The 21,260-nt window shown below is 41.6% G+C and overlaps 2 protein-coding genes across 2 annotated transcripts in view; both read right to left on the bottom strand.

Annotated features, from left to right (window-relative positions):
- LOC136331947 (zinc finger protein 420-like) overlaps positions 1-21,260 on the bottom strand; it is a 335,310-nt gene that overhangs the window by 62,239 nt on the left and 251,811 nt on the right. Inside the window, 1 exon segment of the mRNA XM_066271122.1 lies at positions 16,625-16,766. Within this exon segment, the coding sequence (XP_066127219.1) occupies positions 16,625-16,766 (142 nt within the window).
- Positions 3,245-11,708, bottom strand: LOC136331934 (zinc finger protein 420-like). Its single transcript, XM_066271104.1, is given in 2 exon segments — positions 3,245-10,151; positions 11,638-11,708. A coding segment is annotated over 1 exon segment (1,593 nt). The 5' UTR covers positions 10,017-10,151; positions 11,638-11,708; the 3' UTR covers positions 3,245-8,423.

Here is a 21,260-nt window from a genome sequence, read left to right as displayed (position 1 = left end):
GAGTGAGGCAAAGAGAGGGAGAGATAGAGATAGAGACAAACATACAGAAAAAGAGAGAAATAAGATGCATCAATTCTTCATTGCAGCACCTTAGTTGGTCATTAATTGCTTTTTTCTTTAAGATTTTATTTATTCATTTTAGAGAGGAGAAAGAGAGAGAGAAGGGAGAGAGGAGCAGGAAGCATCAACTCCCATTTGTGCCTTGATCAGGAAAGCCCAGGGTTTCAAACAGATGACCTCAGTGTCCCAGAGTGATGCTTTATCAACTGCACCACCACAGGTGAAGCCATTGCTTGCTTTATTAATTTTTTTATTGTGACAGAGACAGAGAGAGGAACAGATAGGGAAAGACAGTAAGGGAGAGGGATGAGAAGCATCAATTCTTCATTGTGGCACCTTAGTTGTTCATTGATTGCTTTCTCATATGTGCCTTGACTGGGGAGCTACAGCAGAGCAAGTGACCCCTTGCTCAAGCCAGTGACCCTGCGCTCAAGCTGGTGAGCCTTGCTCAAACCAGATGAGCCTCAAGCCGGCAACCTCAGGGTTTCAAACCTGGGTCCTCCGCATCCCAGGCCAGTGCTTTATCCACTGCGCCACCGCCTGGTCAGGCTGATTGCTCTCTTATATGTGCCTTGACTGAGGGCTCCAACTGAGCCAATGACTGTTGGTGCAGTGGATATAGCATCAGCCTGGGATGCAGAACACTCAGGTTTGAAACCCCAAAACTGTCAGCTTGCGTACAAGCTCAACTGGCTTGAGCATGGGCTCACCAGCTTGATCACGAGGTCACTGGCTTGAGTGTGGGATTATATAGTGTGTCCGTAAAGTCATGGTGCACTTTTGACCGGTCACAGGAAAGATGATAGAAATGTGAAATCTGCACCAAATAAAAGGAACACCCTCTTAGTTTCTGTAGGATGACACCATGGTCAATGGGTTGAAGCCTAACCATCACTGGCTTGAGCTCAACATTGCTGACTTGAGTGTAACACTGTGTATACAGTGGAGCAGCCCACGTCCATGCCAGTCGAGATGTGGATGGTACAGAGGAAAGTTTAGTGTGTCCTGTGGCTCACTAAATTAGAATCTGTGACCGAAGTGCAATGTGAATATTGGCACGTTTATAACAAAGTGCCACCACATAGGAATAACATTATTCGGTGGGATAAGCAGTTGAAGGAAACCGGCAGTTTGGTGGAGAAACCCCGTTCTGGTAGGCCATCAGTCAGTGACAAGTCTGTAGAGGCTTGCTACTGGATAGCTACCTAAGGAGCCCTAAAAAATCTGTGCATGAGCCCACATTGAACTGCACTGAATAGGGATGAAACTGGGAGAGTTTTCCTTTTATTTGGTGCATTTTTCACATTTCTATCATCTTTTGTTGCTTTCCTGTGACCGGTCAAAAGTGCACCATGACTTTACGGACACACTGTAGATGACACCATGGTCAATGGGTTGAAGCCTAACCATCACTGGCTTGAGCTCAACATTGCTGACTTGAGCAAGGGATCACTCACTCTGCTGTAGCCCCCCCCCACTTTACATCGAGGCACATATGAGAAAGCAATCAATGAAAAACTAAGATGCTGCAATGAATAATGCTTCTCATCTCTTCCTGTCTGTCCCTGTCTGTCCTTATCTCTGCCTCTGTCAAAACAAACAAAACGAAAACATCAGGTCTTGAATGTTCCTTCTTTGGTGACTCAAAAGTAAAAATCTCTTGTACAGGGTGGCCACTGAAAGACTGAATGATATAAAACAAAAAACAAAATGTTTTTTATTTGGAAATAAATTTTTGGGGATGCAATTGATGCTGATATAATTCTCTGGGGTTCTCAGTACCCCCAAAATCTGCTGTTTTGTTTGTTGATAAAAATGAACATGTTACAACTTTTTGAAACCCTTCAGTCTTTCAGTGGCTATCCTATATAAGGTTCCTGTTTCCCTATTTCCACATTTAAGAAATATGAACTATCATATTTCTGACCACATGGTGTCATAGTGGACAAAGCACCTGGGATGCTGCAAATCCAGGTTCAAAATCCTGAGGTTGTTGGCTTGAGTGTAGACTCACCAGCTTGAGTACAGAGTCACCACATTGAGTGTGGGATCATAGACATAATCCCATGGTTGTTGACTTGAGCCCAAACGTCAAAGGGCTAAAGTCCAAGACAGCTGGCTTGAGGGGAAGCTTGCTGACATGAGCAAGGGGTCACTGCCTCAGCTGGAGCCCCCAGACAGGGCACATATGAGAAAGTGATCAATGAGCTGTGGCCGGATAGCTCAGTTGGTTTGAGTGTTGTTCCGGAGCACAGATTGTCAGTTTGATTTCCCGGTCAAGGCACACACAGGAGCAGCTCAATATTTCTGCCTCTCTCTCTTCCTGCCTCTGACCCCTCCCCGGAAAAAAAGGAAAGATAAAATTATTTGCACCTCTTTCATTCTCAATTAAATAATTTGAAATCACATACACAAAAAGAAAAACAAAGCAATCAGTGATTAACTAAATCAGCACAACTATGAGTTGATGCTTCTCATTTCATCTCTTTCCTTTCTGTCTCTCTCTTGCTAAAATAAAAAACAGAATTTGATATTGGTAAATGGTGTGCTCTATATGTACTTTAAAATACACTCTAATTTTTATAATACAGGGTTTATTTCACTAACTCAAACTAGTTCCTGTTTATGAAATTTTTGAAATATTCAATAATTTTGAAGTTTTTTTGTTCTTATTCTTTTGCTTTTCCTTTTTATTATTTTTTTAGAGAGAGAGAGTTCTTGAGCTGTTCCTGTGAATGTCCTGACAGGGAAATCAATCTAGCAACCTGCACACTCCAGGAAGATAATCCAGAGCTTTCTTGGCAGTGCTTAACTTTTGATTTTTTAGAGACAAAAAGAGGAAAGGAGAAGGAAGGGGAAAGAGAAAGAAAGTATTTGTTTGTTCTTCCACTCAGTCATGAATTTTTTTTGGTTGCTTCCCCTGTGTGCCCTGACTGGGGATCAAACCTGCAACCTTGTTGTTTTGGGACGACACTCTTAATCAACTGAGCTAACTATGCAGGGCCAATTTAGAAGTCTTTCATAATCTAAATATTTGCATGTTTTATAATGAGAAAAGAGGAAGGCATATGTCAAAATTTTGCACCAACTGATTAGTCTTTTCTCTCTTGTAAATACGTTTATTTCACTTCATATATTTTACAAGCAACAAAACTTCCCATAAACAAATTGACTTTCACTGACAATTGGCCTTTCTCCAATGTCATAAGCACCACTACTCCATTTTTTAATTTCCACTTGTATGAAATAATATTTTTTCACAAAGGCACAGTGAAAGAAGGAAGGGGGAGGGGTGGAGAAGCAAATGTTTGCTTCTCCTGTGGACCCTGATGGGGAATACAACCTGAGACATCCACACACAGGGCGGATACTCTACCACTGGACAAACTCGCCAGTCTTAATTGAAGCATTTATTTTTATTTTAGATTATTAAAAATTATATAGTCCTTGACATTTTTCAGTATTACAGTGAAATAGAGTGGGATTTTAACTTCCAAATTACATCAATGGCTAGATTTTCCAGGTAGAAAATCAACAAGAAAAGAAAGGTCTCCAATAACACATCAGACAAGATAAATTTGGGGTTAATCAATATATTTCACCCCAAAGCAGAAGTATATACATTCTAGACAAAATGAAGACAGAATGCTCTCTAAACCTAGAGACAGTGTCAGCTTCATCTGTTTTCCTAATGACCACAGGAAAGAAAATAAATCAATGTATGAACAATGTGCATCAATCCACCTCAACATTCCACACTAGACTACCTGGAACCTGAACAGCTCCCACCAAGCCGAGGCTCTGTAGTTTGTGCTGTAACAAAACAATAATTATAAAGACACTATTGCAGGTAATGAGTGCAAGACACAAAACATCTGTAGATGCAATAAACATGAAAACTGCATACAGTGACTCCATAGCAAGCAGAGGAGAGCCATATTCAATACCTAGTTTCTAAAACGCTGTTGATTTTTAGGGTAGACATGTGCATAGGAACTAATATTGAGCAGCTTGACACTGAAAGAGCCAACAAACTTTGATGCTTTTACTTTCAAATTTTCCCACTAGGAATTCCCAGTAATGGTGACAATCACTTGAAATACACTTAAGGCACAATGGGCACCAGTGGATCTACTTCTGGCCATGCTGTGAACATAGACAATAACCTTGCATCTAAACACTGAAGAAAATGGTTTGCCTGACAGTTGCTGGTCAACTGGGTAGGCAGCAACCTGGGAAGCTGAGATTTCAGATTCAAAATTCTGAGGTCAGCCTGACCAGGCGGTGGTGCAGTGGATAGAGCGTCAGACTGGGATGCGGAGGACCCAGGTTCAAGACCCTGAGGTTGCCAGCTTGAGTGCGGGCTTATCTGGCTTGAGCAAAAAAGCTCACCAGCTTGGACCCAAGTTCGCTGGCTTGAGCAAGGGGTTGTTCAGTCTGCTGAAGGCCCACGGTCAAGGCACATATGAGATAGCAATCAATGAACAGCTAAGGTGTCGCAACGAAAAACTAGTGATTGATGCTTCTCATCTCTCTCCATTCCTATCTGTCTGTCCCTATCTATCCCTCTCTGTCCCTGCAAGAAAAAAAAATTAAAAATCAAAACCCTGAGGTCACAAGAGCATGGGATCATCAACATAATCCCAAGGTTCCCATGGTCACTGGCTTGAGCAAAAAGTCACTGTATCAGCTCCAACCTCAAAGGTCATGACACCTATGAAAAACAATCAATGAGCAACTGAAGTAACACAGCTGTATGTTCTTGCTTCTTTGCTCGCCCCCTTCCTGTCCCTTTCAAAAAACAAATAGAGCCCTGGCCGGTTGGCTCAGCGGTAGAGCGTTGGCCTGGCGTGCGGGGGACCCGGGTTCGATTCCCGGCCAGGGCACATAGGAGAGGTGCTCATTTGCTTCTCCACCCCCCCTTCCTCTCTGTCTCTCTCTTCCCCTCCCGCAGCCGAGGCTCCATTGGAGCGGGGATGACCCGGGCGCTGGGGATGGCTCCTTGGCCTCTGCCCCAGGCGCTAGAGTGGCTCTGGTCACAGCACAGCGATGCCCCGGAGGGGCAGAGCATCGCCCCCTGGTGGGCAGAGCGTAGCCCCTGGTGGGCAGAGCGGCGTGCCGGGTGGATCTCCGTCGGGCGCATGCGGGAGTCTGTCTGACTGTCTCTCCCCGTTTCCAGCTTCAGGAAAAAAAAATCAAAAAACAAATAGAATAATAAGAAAATATTTCAATTCAAAGGCTGCTATGATCTCCAGATTTTTCTAGAAAGAATGATCAACAGTTGGCTACATTCATAACTGAGAACCAAACCTGTTCAACTTGCCCTGGTTTCACTTCAGTAAAGCAGAAAGTAGTAACATAAAACTGGGAAAACCTTCAGAACTCTAATAAAAATTGAGAGCAGGAAGATCATCTCAACACACAAATGCCATTTCATCCTAAAAGCCATATTCATATTCAGAGAGTTCAACATAAAATTATGAGTTGTGGGCTACATACTTTGTGAAATATATAATGTAAAATATTCATAAAATTCTGATGTGTCACTGAAATTAGAAAGACTTCAAATTACAAATCAAAACCCCCAGCGCTGGCATGCCCAAGGCAAGGGAGGGAAAGAAGTGAGATGCTCTGGCCACAGCAGCTCAAAGGAGAATGACTATGATTTCTGCAGCTGAGAACAAAAATGAAGATTCTAAAAGAAACAGAAGTGGAAAATAAACTTGATTTTCCTGACTGGAGCCAGTTGTGCAGGCTGGAAACAGGTGTCAGCGCTCCACATGCAGTGTTCAGGTCAACTCGGCACCCTGTGTCTTAGTCATCTCCTACCTGACCCTGCAGCCCCATTGCTACTGGGATTCAGGTCTCTTCATTACGGAGCCTGTTAGAGTGACAGCACTGTCCTGTGTGTGTGCACTTCATGTAAATGTCAGAGAAACAGGGTGACAGTGCATAACCTAGTGTTCAGATGAACACATTGGCACAGACAAGGAAATGACTTGCTGTGCTGTGCAGGAGTTGTGGTACAGTTGCAATTATTTATGGATGGATTAGAGGGGGGGAACTTATTATGATTAATAACAAATTAAGTCAACCTGACCAGGCAGTAGCACAGTAGATAGAGTATCCGACTGGGACACAGAGGACCCAGTTTAAAAAACTGAAGGTCACCGGTTTGAGTGCAGGATCATCCAGCTTGAGCATGGGATCATAGACATGACCCTGTGATTAATGGTTTGAGTCCAAAATCACTGACTTGAGCTCAAGGTCATTGGTTCAGCTGTATATACTAGTCAAGGCACAGATCAGAAAGCAATCAATGAACAACTAAAGTGCCACAACAAAAAATTGATGCTTCTCATCTCTCTGCCTTCCTGTCTGCATGTCCCTCTGTCTCTCTTGTTAAAAAAAAAAAGTCAAAATTAAAGTGGTTTTGAACTTATGCAACCTAAAGTAAAATAAAGAAAAAGAATCAATGCACAACAAGCTACACAACATCACCAGATGAAGATGCATCAGCCTGGACCCTAGAGTAACAGCTAGTAAAACAATAGACCAAGAGGATAATGGGTATGTACCATCCTCACCAAACCATGGAGGGACATATTACCAGGACAGAAAGCTTCAGCCTGGGCTCCAGAGTTGCCCACCCACCATGTGCATCAACCAGGAAGAGTTCTCTGGAGCTTCAGGGATCCTACCTATATTTATAGGAAAATTTGGGCTGGAGGTTATTAACCTGGGAGCCCTTCATGCATAACCTCTAGGAAGAAAGAAAGGTCAACACATTCTGAAATAATTAACTTAGGCTGGCAATCAAGTAGTAAGAACATCCTTCCTGGCTTCAGGGAAACCTGTCTTGAGACCATTCTTCCTGGATTCAGGGGAAACTGCAGCAGAAAGTCTTATCCCATCCTGAGTAAATGACAAAGTCATCCCTGCAACCATTTTTTGTGACCCTTTTGTTCATGTTCAATTGAGTTCAAATTTACAGATATATACTGTTTTTCCACACTTAGATGACATCACTTTCACTTACAAAACGTGACAATAATTTTAAAACATTGAAATACTGTTACTCTCCAATGAAAAAAATGGAATACACTAACCAAAATGAAACTTCGTGAGATCTCTGTGAAATTACCTAAATTTTACAGGTGATTTCTGTATGCCACTACACTCCACAGAAACTATTCTTAAAATCTGAACAGATCACATTAGGAACATATCATGACCAATGAAACAAAAGAATACTATGGTAGGTTTTATGTTAAACAAAGAAAAGTAAAAAGAATAACTGCATTGAGTTTCCCTAACCAAGATTCATGAGTTTTAAGAAAAAAAACGTAAAAAAATGCGATGTACAGAAAATCATTCACATTAGAATTCCAGGAGATGTCTACTTGGCTAGTAACTCATCAGCTTTGTCAAAATTACATGTTGATGCCTTATGTCCCTGTCCTTCTGAAGATGTGCACACACAATTTTTATTTTTTAGTCCTTTTACTCTTACAATAAATCTTCATGTTACTAATGTACATACTGTATTTTTTGTGTATCAAACTATGTAAATTTATTTAACTGGGCTTGGTCCTGAAACAGTTATGTGAAATAATATATATATATAAGGTCAGAAGTTAAAAAGAACTTCCTAATTATAGTAGACTGGAGCTTTTTCAATTAGTAAAACTCGTGAAGCAGAGCAGAGTAATACTGGTGGGTGAGTAGCAGTTACAGAGATCACAAGGGAGATGGAAACAGACACGCTTATAACCTCACAAGCCCTGGAAGAAAAAGCCAGAATGCCTGTAGTTACTCGTGGAGGCCACGGCAGAATGCCAGGAGAGTAGCAGAACCAAGAGCACATGCCTTTAACAGGATCCATCTACAGACTCCACGTGATTCTCAAGCTAACTTTAGATTGTTAAAAAATAAACAAAAAGAGTGAGGATTTGGAAAGTTACACAGAGAAGTTATCTAAGGTGAAACATGGTAAAAGCCCTGAGGAGAGAAATTCTGTTGCTCACAGGGGCGTTGAGTAAGGTTACCATACTGTGTAAAGCTTTCCCATGTTCTTTATGTCTCCTCCTCTTCTATCCAGTATAAGCAGATGTTGAGTAGGATATGAATAAGGACAAAGACTTTGGAACATAAATTACATTTGAAGGTTTCAATGTCTGATGCTCAGTAAGGCTTGAACAAAGGTTAAATGTTTTGCCAAATTACTGACATTTTTCCTGTTCCTCTCCAACATGAATTCTGCAATGTTCAGCAAGTTTTAAGCACAGATAAAAGGCTTTGTCACATTTGCAAGGTGACTCTCTGGTATGTAATCTCTTGATAAGGAAGATGAGAGCAGTCATTTAAGGTTTTCCCACACCTCCATATTCGTAAGGCTTCTTTTGAGAATGAATTCTATAATCATTAGTAAGATTCCCCTGCCAAATGAAAACCTTATTACACTACCTACAAATATAAGGTTTCTATCCAGTATGAATTCTCTGATGTCGAGTAAGGTTTGAGGAGCAATTAAAGGCTGTGCCACATTCTCTACATTGATAGGGCTTCTCTCCAGTGTGAATTCTTTGATGCTGAGCAAGGTGAGATGACATTCTAAAGGCTTTGCCACATTCTCTGCATTTGTATGTTTTCTCTCCTGTGTGACATTTTTGATGTACAGTAAGACTCGAGGATTCTCTGTAGGCTTTGCCGCATTCTCTACATTTGTATGGTTTCTCTCCTGTGTGTATTCTTTGATGTATAGTAAGCTGTGAGTTCCGGATAAAGGCTTTGCCACATTCTCTACATGAGTATGGTTTCTCTCCCGTGTGAATTCTTTGATGTACAATTAGCTTTGAATTCTGCATAAAGGTTTTGCCACATTCAAAACATTTATGAGACCTCTGTCCAGCATGAACTCTCTGATGTTTCTTAAGAACTGAGGAACTTTGAAAGGTTTTGCCACATTGTCTGCATTTACATGGTTTCTCTACTGTGTGAGTTCTATGATGTATAGTAAGACTTGAGGATTTTCTAAACGCTTTGCCACAAAGTCTGCATTTGTATGGTTTCTCTCCTGTGTGAGTTCTATGATGTATAGTAAGAGTTGAGGAATGACTAAAGGCTTTGCCACATTGTCTGCATTTGTATGGTTTCTCTCCCGTGTGAATTCTTTGATGTACAGTAAGGTTTAATTTCCGGATAAAGGTTTTGCCACATTCTAAACATTTATGAGACTTCTCTCCAGTATGAATTCTTTGATGGTTAGTAAGGGTTGAAGAATGGCTAAAGGTTTTGCCACATTCTTTACATTTGTATGGTTTCTCTCCTGTGTGACTTCTCTGATGTCTAGCAAGAGTTGAGGATTGGGTAAATGCTTTGCCACATTCTCCACATTTGTATGGCCTCTCTCCTCTGTGAGTTCTTTGATGTCCAGTAAGAGTTGAGGAATAGTTAAAGGCTTTGCCACATTCTCTACATTTGTATGGTTTCTCTCCCGTGTGAATTCTTTGATGTATAGTAAACTGTGACATCCACATAAAGGTTTTGCCACATTCTAAACATTTATGAGACCTCTCTCCAGTATGAATTTTCTGATGGTTATAAAGAGTTGAGGAATGGCTAAAGGCTTTGCCACACTGTCTGCATTTGTAAGGCCTCACTTCGATGTGAATATTTCTCTCATGTAAAGTAAGACATGAATGCCAATTAAATGTCTTTACAGATTTTTCATATTTATCAAGTTTTTCTCTACTATGGACTTTCTTAAGTATATATACATTCAATATTTCACTGAAAGCTCTGGTACATAAATTATAAGTGTAAGCTTCCTCCTCAGGATGAATATTCTCATCTTTACTATGATGGGAAGACTGTTTAATAGATTTGACACACTTCCTTTGTTTGTTTGTTATCTCCACAACATGAACGACCTGATGAATATTAGAATGTGACATCTGGTCAAACACTTCTCCATGTTTATAAAGGTTCTCTGGAAATAAAGTTTTCTCATTTTTATTATGAATCGATTCTTGTTTAAATTTCTTCCAATGTTCATTGCATTGATAACTTCTGTCTCCATTATGTGTACTCTGGTAATCATTGAAAATAAAAAACACTTTAGTAAAAGCTATAATTTTATTTAACATGTATACTTATTCCTGGATATCTAGTCTGTGATACTTATTAACCCATACTGGCTGTATAAAATTTGCTCTGACGTTTATGAAAATTATAGACATTGAAATAAAAAACATTTGAAAAACAAATCCAATGAATATTTACTCTACAGATTACACAAGGCCCTAGCTTTTCTAGATTTCCTTTTTAAAAATATATAATAGTAAAAACTAGTTTCTGATTTTCATTTTTTAAATTAATTTTTTATTTTATTGAGAAGGGAGGCAGAGAGACAGAGTCCCACATGAGCTCCAACCAGTATCCACCTGGCAAACCCACCCAGGGCAATGCCCTGCCCATCTGGGGCTGTTGCTCAATTCCTCAGAAATGGAGCCATTTTATTAGTGCCTGGAGCAGAGGCTATGGAGCCATTCTGAGTGCCTAAAACCAATGGGTGGAGAAGCAGATGGTTGTTTCTCCTGTGTGCCCTGACTGGGAATCAAATCTGGGACAACCACATGCTTGGCCACTCTACCACTGAGGAGACCAGCCAGAGCCAATCTTTATTTTTAGAAACTAACTGACCTGCAATGTAGCTCACTTAAAGAGGGAGTTTTGTAAATGTGTAATATTTTTGACAAAGGGTTAATCACAAGTAATAGTCCTTCCCTGAGCAGACAGCTAAGTTGGTTAGAGCATCATCCTGAAGGACAGAGGTTGCTGGTTCAATTATCAGTCAAGGCACATAGAGGAGCAGATAGATGTTCCTGTCTCTCTTCACATTTTCCCCTTCCTCTCTTTCAATAAAATGAATAAAATAAGATTTTTCTCTTTTTTGAGGCAGGGAGAGATAGACAGGAACACTGAGCTACTCCTGTATGAGCCTTGACCGGGGAATCAAACCAGCAATGTCTGTGCTCCAGGACAACTCTCCAACTGACCCACCTATCCAGGGAGGGCTTATTTTCTTTTTACTTTCAAAGAGACAGAGGCAAGGAGAGAGAGAGGAACAAGAAGGGAAGCATTTATTTGCTGCTCTGCCCTATTGTCCACTCACTGGCTTCTCCTGTGTGCCCTTATCAGCAATTAAATCCAAAACCTTGTTTCAGGATGATGCTCTTAAACAAATGAGTGTTTAAAAAACCAAAGGAAATAAACATTTAAAAAAATGAATAATAATCTTTCCACCATGGCCAAAACAATCCATTGGTTTCAGGGTCATTCTGGTATGCAAGGTTACAGGCTTAATTTCTGTAAGTACACATACAGGAAAAGATCAATGTTTCTGTCACTCTCTCTTTCTCCCCATTCTTCTCTCTAAATATGTAAATAACAACGAAAAAGAATTGTGGCAGGTTAGTTCTGTCCACATAATATCCTTTCTTCTCAGCACTCTTCCTAAATTTCTGAGGCTTTTATTAAGTTTACATTATCAAAACCACACATTCCATATCTTACCAATATTGCTTTAGAGAAGAAATCTATGCCTGAATTTTGTAACAAGGTCTGGTTGTCTTCAGATGGCACAGCTGAAAGATATAGAATAAATGTTCAGTTATTACACAAGGTAAATGGATATACCAGCAAGAATTGACAAAATTACATTTTACATCCTCCAAGGGCGGGTTAAGAGTTCAAAGCACAAGACCAAGAATAGTAACAATGAAAAAAGTCACATCAGAGGGGAATGAAAACTTACTTTCATTGCTAACAATATCTGCTGAAACACCCAAGCACACAAGGGCGATATGATAAGAACATTCCCAATTACCAGTTTCTTCTCAAGACACACAGAAATGGTGCTGTATGTTCAGTGAACTGGCTGCTTTGCTGCTTCCTGAAAGACTGTTTCTGCTTTGCATGACTGAGTGCCAAGGGAATTGCAGTACATGGTGACTGCACTGTAAAGACCATTTTTTAAAAAGTGAGTAATTGTTCAAGCACACAGAGACTGCAGTCCTGAAGACATATATCAAAAACAGAAACAGCATGACCAGAGCTGATACAGTGAATAGAAGTGTCAGCCTGGGATGCTGAGGTACCAGATCTCAATCCCTAAGCTCTTAGGCTTCAGCATGACCTCATTTGTCTTGACTGCAGTCTCAAAAGATTAAGAGCAAGGACACCAGGCCTGACTAGGTGGTGGCACCATGGATAGAGTTTTGGCTGGGATGTTGAGGACCCAGGTTCAAAACCCCAAGGTCGATGGCTTGAGCGCAGGCACACCAGTTTGACCGTGGAGTCACTGGCTGAAGATTGTGGTCGTAGACATGACCTCATGGCTGCTAGCTTGAGCCCAAGGTCACTGGCTCAGATGCAGCTCCACATCAAGGCACATACAAGAAAGCAATCAATGAACAACTGAGAAGCCCCAAGTATGAGTTGATGCTTCTCATCTCTCTTTTCATGACTGCTCTCTCTCATTAAAAGAAAAAAAAAATACCAAGTTTGCTAGCTTGAGCATGGGAGCATTATGATTCCATGGTACTAGCTTGAGCCCAAGGTCACAGGCCTGAAGCCCAATGTTGTTGGCCTGAGCAGGGGTCACTGCCTCAGCTGAAGACCCCAAGTCAAGGCACATATGAGAAGTAGTCAGTGAACTAAAGTGACTCAGCTGCAAGTTGATGCTTGTCATCTCTCTCCCTTGCTCTCTCTCACCCTCAGTTAAAAAACAATAGCAACAACAACAATAAAAGGTTCAGGGTCATTTTAAAATAAAATTAAAAAAAGATCAAGAATGTGAACATAAATGAGAAGAAATAAATGGATGATAAAAAAGAATGAGCCCTGGCCGGTTGGCTCAGTGGTAGAGCGTCGGCCTAGCGTGCAGAGGACCCGGGTTCGATTCCCGGCCAGGGCACACAGGAGAAGCGCCCATTTGCTTCTCCACCCCTCCGCCGCGCTTTCCCTCTCTGTCTCTCTCTTCCCCTCCCGCAGCCAAGGCTCCATTGGAGCAAAGATGGCCCGGGCGCTGGGGATGGCTCTGTGGCCGCTGCCTCAGGCGCTAGAGTAGCTCTGGTCGCAACATGGCGACGCCCCGGAGGGGCAGAGCATCGCCCCCTGGTGGGCAGAGCGTTGCCCCCTGGTGGGCGTGCCGGGTGGATCCCGGTCGGGCGCATGCGGGAGTCTGTCTGACTGTCTCTCCCTGTTTCCAGCTTCAGAAAAATGGAAAGAAAAAAAAAAAAAAAAAAAAGAATGAAACCACCTGACCTGTGGTGGAACAGTAAAGTATTGACCTGGAATGCCAAGGTCGCCAGTTTAAAACCCAGCGCTTACCCAGTCCAGATATATTGAGAAGCAACTACAAGCTGGTGCTTTCTCTCAGAATGGTCATGAGATATAAAGTGCAGCATGGGGACTCTAGTAAATAATACTGTAATAACTATGCTGGGGCCTGGAAATATGACAGGGAATATTTTCAGATTTTTTAAACTACATTAAGGTTTAACCTCTATCCTGTACATATGAAACCAGTTCAAAATAATACTGAATGAAAAAAATGCAAACCAAAAACAGAAAATTGATCTCCAGAAGTCTGAAAATTATATAAAAGTTACAGTGATAAAAAATCCTTCTATATAACTATAATTTATAACTGAGTATACCTACAAACAGCAAAAAGTTTGCATCATGACATTATATAGCAGAAAAATTTCTTAGATAATGCATTCAAATCTTTCAAAAATAAATTTCAAGTATAATTTTAATAAAAACATTTAAATGACAAGAGAAATTTTTTTATGGTTTAATGTATTTCAGCTACTCTTACAAAAATATGTAAGCTGTAATCCACTTCACCAAAAAAAAGAAACCCCTTTATCATTAAAGAAAGCATGAGAAAGTTGTAGAATATGGAAAGACTAATCTTCAAATATTTCAGATTAAGTACACCATGAGAAAGGAACATGATGATAAAGGAAATGAAAAATCTCATTTTTCCCTGAAGTAAACTTGAATTAAGGAACAAAGCCGCTTCCTAAATATGAAGTGCCCAATAATGCTGTAACTCTCTTCTTACCATAAAGGAAAAATCCTGCATGTTGCATCAGCATTTGTGGATCCAAAACCACAAATATGACAAAGATCTCATCAAAAAGTGAAAACAGAAAAGGACACAGTCCCGGGCAGCTCTCAGCTGCACAAGAGAACTGCAGAATGACAGTGATGATGAAAGCAGGTAACAGTGGACACTTTCCTACCTGCTGGGCAACACTCTAAGGTCGCCTATGGCAGTAACTTACTGAAAACTCTGAGATACATAACATCATGAAATGACTCTAATGTGGACAATTAAAAAATACTACTTGCAATGTTTTTTTTCTTCTTTTCCAAGTGAGAGGAAGGGATAGAGACAGACTCATACATATGCCCTGATGAAATTCATGTGAAAACCTGATTTGGGGTGATGCTTTACTCATCTGGGGCCATACTTCCAACTGAGCTATTTTTAGTTCCTGGGGTGAAGACACCATAGAGCCACCCTCAGCGCCCAGGGACAGTACAGTGTCAGTAATCGAGCCATGACTGCACAATGGAAAGAGAGAGAAAGAAAGAGAGAGAAGGGGGAAGGGGAAGGTGTAGAAGCAGATGATCACTTCCCCTGTATGCCTTGAATGAAATTGAACTCAGGACATCCACATGCCAAACTGATGCTCTTTCACTGAGTAAAGTGGCCAGAGTTAAAACCAGAAATTTTTAATGATAGTTCTTTCTAAGGAAAACAACATTTTGAAGTGAAACAATTAGATCTTTTTACTTTGGAGAGATGCGTTGTGTTATGATGAAATCAATTAGTCTACACTCTGAAGGGTCTAGTGGTAACCTCCACAGGATTAGAAATGATAAACCTGAAAACATGACATCTACCCCCAGGTGTCCTGAAATTTCTGCAGCCAATTCTAGGATCTCAACCACCTCCTTAAAAAACTCCAAATGAGCCTAACCAGGCGGTGGCACAGTGGATAGAGCATCGGACTGGGATGCCGAAAACCCAGGTTCAAGATGCCAAGGTCACCAGCTTGAGTGCGGGCTCATCTGGTTTGAGCAAAATAAAAAATGCTCACCAGCTTGGACCCAAGGTAGCTGGCTTGAGCAAGGAGTTACTCCGTCTGCTGAAGGCCCGCAGTCAAGGCACATATGAGAAAGCAATCAGTGAACAACTAAGTTGTCGCAATGCACAACGAAAAACTAATGATTGATGCTTCTTATCTCTCCGTTCCTGTCTGTCTGTCCCTGTCTATCCCTCTCTCTGATTCTTTGTCTCTGTGAAAAACAAACAAACAAACAAAAAACTCCAAATGAGCCTGACCAGGCAGTGTCACATTGGATAGAGTGTCAGACTGGGACAAGGAGGACCCAGGTTTGAAACTCCAAGGTCACCAGCTTGAGTGCAGGCTCATCTAGCTTGAGCACAGGCTCATTAGCTTGAGCATGGGATAATAGACATGGTACCATGGTCACTGGCTTGAAGCCCAAGGTCGCTGGCTTGAGCAAGGGGTCACTCCCTCTGCTGTAGCCCCCTGGTCAAGGCACACAATCAATGAACAACTAAGGAACTGCAAGGAAGGATTGATGCTTCTCATCTCTCTCCCTTTCTGTCTGTCCCTCTCTCTGTCTCTGTCACACATACAAAAAATTCCAAATGAGAAAAAAGCCGCTTATCATGTAATTCCTCAGCTCAATGAACAGGTTTCCCAGGTCCTCCAAGTAATGAAATAGAAGCCAGATCACAGCGGCCCTCCTAGTCCAAGTGGAGGACCCCGCCCCCACTGCTAATGTGATGATGGGTCACTGGAACAAAAGCAGAGTCCTGAGAGGACGCAGGAACACGGGATGTGTTGGAGATGAGCTGTCCCTCTCTGACAGCAACCAGAATACACCTGGGCTTCTCACAGCCCTTTCCACTGCAGCAGCTTCCCAAACCACATTTTTGGGTCTGGTCTCCTCTGTGACATTTAGGTCTCTCACCTGTGTCATCTGCCTCCTCACCCCACCTACCTGGGTGGAAGGATACTGTCTTTTTCCCTTCATATCCCAGAGCTTCTTCATTTGCTCCAAGAAAAGGGCCAGGACTCACTTACAGAGAGCAAGACATGTTTATTAAAAAAAGGAACATGAGTTTTGATATAGATTCTCCAATTTCCAACTAATTTTGTGCCCAGGTGAGAAGTCATGGTACAATATTACAATGTTCTAGAAAATAACTTTCCAAATACTGTTCTCTGATAGCACCCTAGACAACATATAAGTTTTCATACACTGAGTTACAATTAATGTGCATCATGAAGCCTTTGTTTCTACACCAGCACACCCCTGTATTTGTTCACTGACAGCAGAACTCTGAAATCTACCCTCCAAGGCAGAAGCTCCCACATAATGTTCCCCCTAATGAAGGAAACAAAACACTGCGGGTAGAGAATAAGCTCAGGAAGGAAGTCATCCTCACCCAGGGAGACCAGGTTCCTGTAGTTCTCCAACATCACATCCACGTACAGTTTCCGCTGAGCTGGGTCCAGGCATTCCCACTCCTCCTGAGAGAAATCCACAGCCACATCCCTGAAGGTCACATCCCTGAAGGTCAATGGTTTCTGGAAGAAAAACATAATAACAAAGGTCCACGGTCTGAGTTCATAATGTCACTGAACATGAAAACAGGGTTAGAAGTGGTTTTGTCCTAGGAGAAAATGATCCAGTAAGATGATTTTTCCCAGCAATATATATTTTTTTATGTGTGTGGGAGAGAGACAAGGACACACAAACTGGTTTGAGACAGATTAGAAGCATCAGCTCATAGGATATAGCAGTTTCAGGGTTCACTGATTGTTTTCTCATTTGTACCTTGACCTCAGAATTTGAACTCAGCCAGTGACCCTTTGCTCAAACCAGAGACTTTGGGCTCATGCCAGTGACCATGGAGTACTGTCTATAAACCCATGCTAAAGTCAGGGACCCCGGATTCAAGCCAGTGACCTCAGGGATTTGAATCTGGGTCTTCAGTGTTCTCAGTCAATCAATGCTTTATCCACTGCACCACCACCTGGTCAAGCAACAATATATTTCAAAGAAATTTTTATCATCTTTTGCTTTGTTTTTAAAATCTTTCACACACTAATATTCTCTAACGTATTTGCTAACACTGAGTAACAAGGATGATGAATGTCCACAAATGCATTGCACAGACTTGACTTTTCAAGAAGATGAATTTTAAAATTAAGGCATCACTGTGATCTGGTAGCTCAGTTGTTTAAAGCTTTGTCCTATATGCCAAGGTCTCAGGTTGGATTCCTGGTCAGGGAACATACAAGAAATCAACCAATGAATTCATAAATAAGTGAAAAAGCAAATTCATGGTTTTCCCTCTCTCTCTTTCTCTCTCCCTCTCTGAAATCAATCACTAAAATGAAAGCATCAACACAAGCATGTGGGTCTGTCAGTGCTGTATCTGCATCACTCATGATCAGTTGTGTGTATTTCTTTTTTTTTTTTCTGAAGCTAGAAACAGGGAGGCAGTCAGACAGACTCCTGCATGTGCCCGACCGGGATCCACCCGGCACGCCCACCAGGGGGCAATGCTCTGCCCCTCTGGGGCGTTGCTCTGTTGCATCCAGAGCCATCCTAGCGCCTGAGGCAGAGGCCACAGCACTATCCTCAGCACCTGGGCCATCTTTGCTCCAATGGAGCCTCGGCTGCAGGAGGGGAAGAGAGAGACAGAGAGGAAGGAGAAGGGGAGGGGTGGAGAAGCAGATGGGCGCTTCTCCTGTGTGCCCTGGCCGGGAATCGAACCTGGGACTCCTGCATGCCAGGCTGATGCTCTACCACTGAGCCAACCCGCCAGGGCCTGTGTGTATTTCTCAGCTGGCAACTTGAAAGTATAAGTACTTCTTCAATTTTGACATGCAGAACAGTGAACTGCCATTTTCTAAAAATGCTGATTCTGACTCAGGAGTTCTGGGGTGGGGCCTGTGTTTCCACACCTCTAACAAGTTCCCTTTTTATCAGTGACACCAATGTCCCCAGTCCACATGCCACACTGCTGAATAGCACAGAGAAAGAAAACATGAGAAAAATGCATACATGACTTTGAACTGAAATTTTAATGGAATTTCTTGCTCTCACAGAATAGGATGCATAGCAACCACTAATTTACCACACATAAACTCAGAACAAGATAATTCTTCCCTGGCTGTGAGACTGCTTTGTAAAACCTACAGTGAAAGGTAGACCTTAAGTTTTACTTCAAATTTAATCTATAATTTTTTTTTAAAAAAAGAACACCGACCAATACAGGAAACCTCATAAACATTTATAGAAGTTTCTGTAACTGAGAATCACAAAAACTTAAGGAAGAAGAAAAAGAGCTCAAAAACGTTAACACATTATGCACAGACACATACATAGGGGAACTAGGTACAATTTAAAAGTGAAAGAAAATATAATGAAATCAATATTATATTGTGATTATGTAGTTTCATAAATCAGTTGTAAATGATACTTGTTTTTTATAACACAGTAGCAAGAACATCTATAATAATAGAAGTTAGAACTACTTTCTTTTTGTCTGTAATTTCTTTGAAATTGTTATGCACATTCGTGGAGAGCTATCTGCTGTGACACTGTAGGCAAACAACACGAATAAGGAAATTATCTGAAAATGACTACAAAAAATAGTAATTACTGCAAATGTCCATCCACATGTACCCCCCCCATTGTGTTAACACTCCCTTTAAATAGCAGGACTTTCTCATCAATCTAATGACCAAGTCTCTTCTAGCTGCTCTTCTCTGTCAAAACTTCCTCAACTCTTCTGACCCCTAGAAGCAGCAGTTCCTTAATGCTGACCTACAGAACTGATGCTGCAGTGACCCGAATATAAAGCTTACATTCCCTTCTTACTGATGTCCAAGCCTCTGACCCATCCTCATAAGAATGTTGGACACAGTTGCCCTCCAGGTTGATGTCACAAAGGGAATGTCTCTAGTATTTGAAAGCGATTAGAGAGTAATGGCAGCACAAGAGATACTCTTAATCTTTCCTGTTGAAATTTCATCAAATTGAACAGTTATTACACAGTGAAGTAACCCCAGCTGGGCTCGTGGGTACGCCTGAAGGATCCTCACACTGAATGGACTGAAGGTGTGGTGGGTTGAAAAGGGGGTACAAGATAAAATGCACTTGCAGCCAGCTCTGAAGAGGAGAGAAGCCAGCGTGACCTTTCTTTTTCTCTGCTGCACTGTGGCAAGGAGGGCCATGCTGCCTGGGTTTCCTTTACTGGAAATGGAGAGTGATGCCTGGAGTGCCTGATCCTCCTTCAGATGGGAGAAGCAGAGACTGAGGGACAGAGGAAGAGGTGCTGAACTAAGGAGGCAGGGCTGAGCCCAGGGTTGTGGCCATGGTTCCTGTGGTCTGCCTGCAGCCTACCCTCTACACCGAGACAGAGGAAAACAAAGTAAGCCCCCCAGCCTCCCAGATACCAACTCCTTCTCCTTGCGGGTAGGAAGAGTGGCAGTGGCAGACCCCACAGCTAGCTCTCCAGAGCCAATGTCTCCCCTGAGCAACAGAGGTGCTCCATGCCTAGTTCCCTGGTCTGTTGGGATGCAGGGAGGAGTGCCTGGAGACCTGAAATCACCATTGCTAGAGCCTCAAAGCCACAAAACTCTAAAGCCACAAAGCCGTAAAGCCATAGAGCTGAAGCCATAACGCCCTCAATATGTGCCACACCCACTAACAACTGCAGCCCTGAGGACATTATTAACAGGAAGGTCACAGGGGAGTTCTGCCCAAGAATCTCAGAGCCAGAATTTGCGGTACAGCAACACCTACTGGAAGAAAACAGTAACCTCACAAACCTGAAAAACATTTTTTTTCCATTTATTTCTTTTTCTCAATTTTCTTTTTTCCTATTCTTCCCATTTGAATTTCATTATCTTTAACTTTTGTATTTTTTTATTCTTATTTTTTGTGGATTGTTATTTCTTTTTTCCTTTTTAGTTTTTGCTTGTTTTCTGTGGTTTTTCTTTTCTAATCTTTATTTTTTAAATTTAATAATTATTGCTTTTTAAAAATTTTTAGTTTTCACTTTTTAGTTCTTTCTTGTTAGAGTTCTTAACAATACCACCTCAAATGCCACAAAGGAAGAAATCAAATACCATGGTAACACAAAAAAGATACAGTTCAGAAAGAAAAGAAAAAATCTCTAGGAGAAACAGTATCAATTACATGAAAACATTAAAATTGCCTGACCAGGCTGTGGCGCAGTGGATAGAGCATCAAACTGAGATGCAGAAGACCCAGGTTCGAAACCCCAAGGTCCTGGCTCATCTGGCTTGAGTGTGGGCTCACCAGCTTCAGCATGAGGTTGCTGGCTTGAGCATGGGATCATAGACATGACCCCATGGTTTCTGGCTTGAGCCAACAGTCATTCATTCTGCTATAGCCCCTCAGTCAAGGCATATATGAGAAAGTAATCAATGAACAACTAAAGAGCTGCAACAAAGAGCCACAACAAAGAATTGATGCTTCTCATCTCTCCCCCTCTCTCCTCTCTGTCTGTTCTTGTCTGTCCCTCTCTCCATCTCTCTCTGTCAAAAGAAAAAAAAACATTGAAATTAACTGACAGGGAATTCAAAACTGAAGTTATATAAACACTCAATGAGATGTAAGAAAACACTGATAAGCCAATTTAATGAGCTCAAAAAACAAATTAAGGAACAAAAAGACTACTTCACCAAGGAGATTGAAACTTTAAAAAAGAACCAAAGAGAGATGAAAAACTTAATACATGAAATAAAAAATAAGGCAGCAAGTTTCACTAATACAACAGGCCAGAGAGGGGTGAGAATCAGTTACATCAAAGACAGACAACTAGAGATGCTACAGAGGGAAGACAGGCTCATGAATAAAAAAAACAAGAGTGCCACAGGAACTGCCTCCATCAGAAAGAGCAATATAAGAATAATGGGTTATCAGGAGAAGAGAGGGAGAAGGGGATGGAGAGCCTATTCAAACAGATAATGGATGAGAACTTCCCAAGCCTATGGAAAGAGTTAGAGCCTCAAACCCAAGGAACAACCACAATGCCGAGG

This window comes from Saccopteryx bilineata, chromosome 3 (genome assembly GCF_036850765.1).
Source record: "Saccopteryx bilineata isolate mSacBil1 chromosome 3, mSacBil1_pri_phased_curated, whole genome shotgun sequence".
NCBI classification, from domain to species: domain Eukaryota; kingdom Metazoa; phylum Chordata; class Mammalia; order Chiroptera; family Emballonuridae; genus Saccopteryx; species Saccopteryx bilineata.
This window is presented reverse-complemented; position numbering and strand designations above follow the sequence as displayed.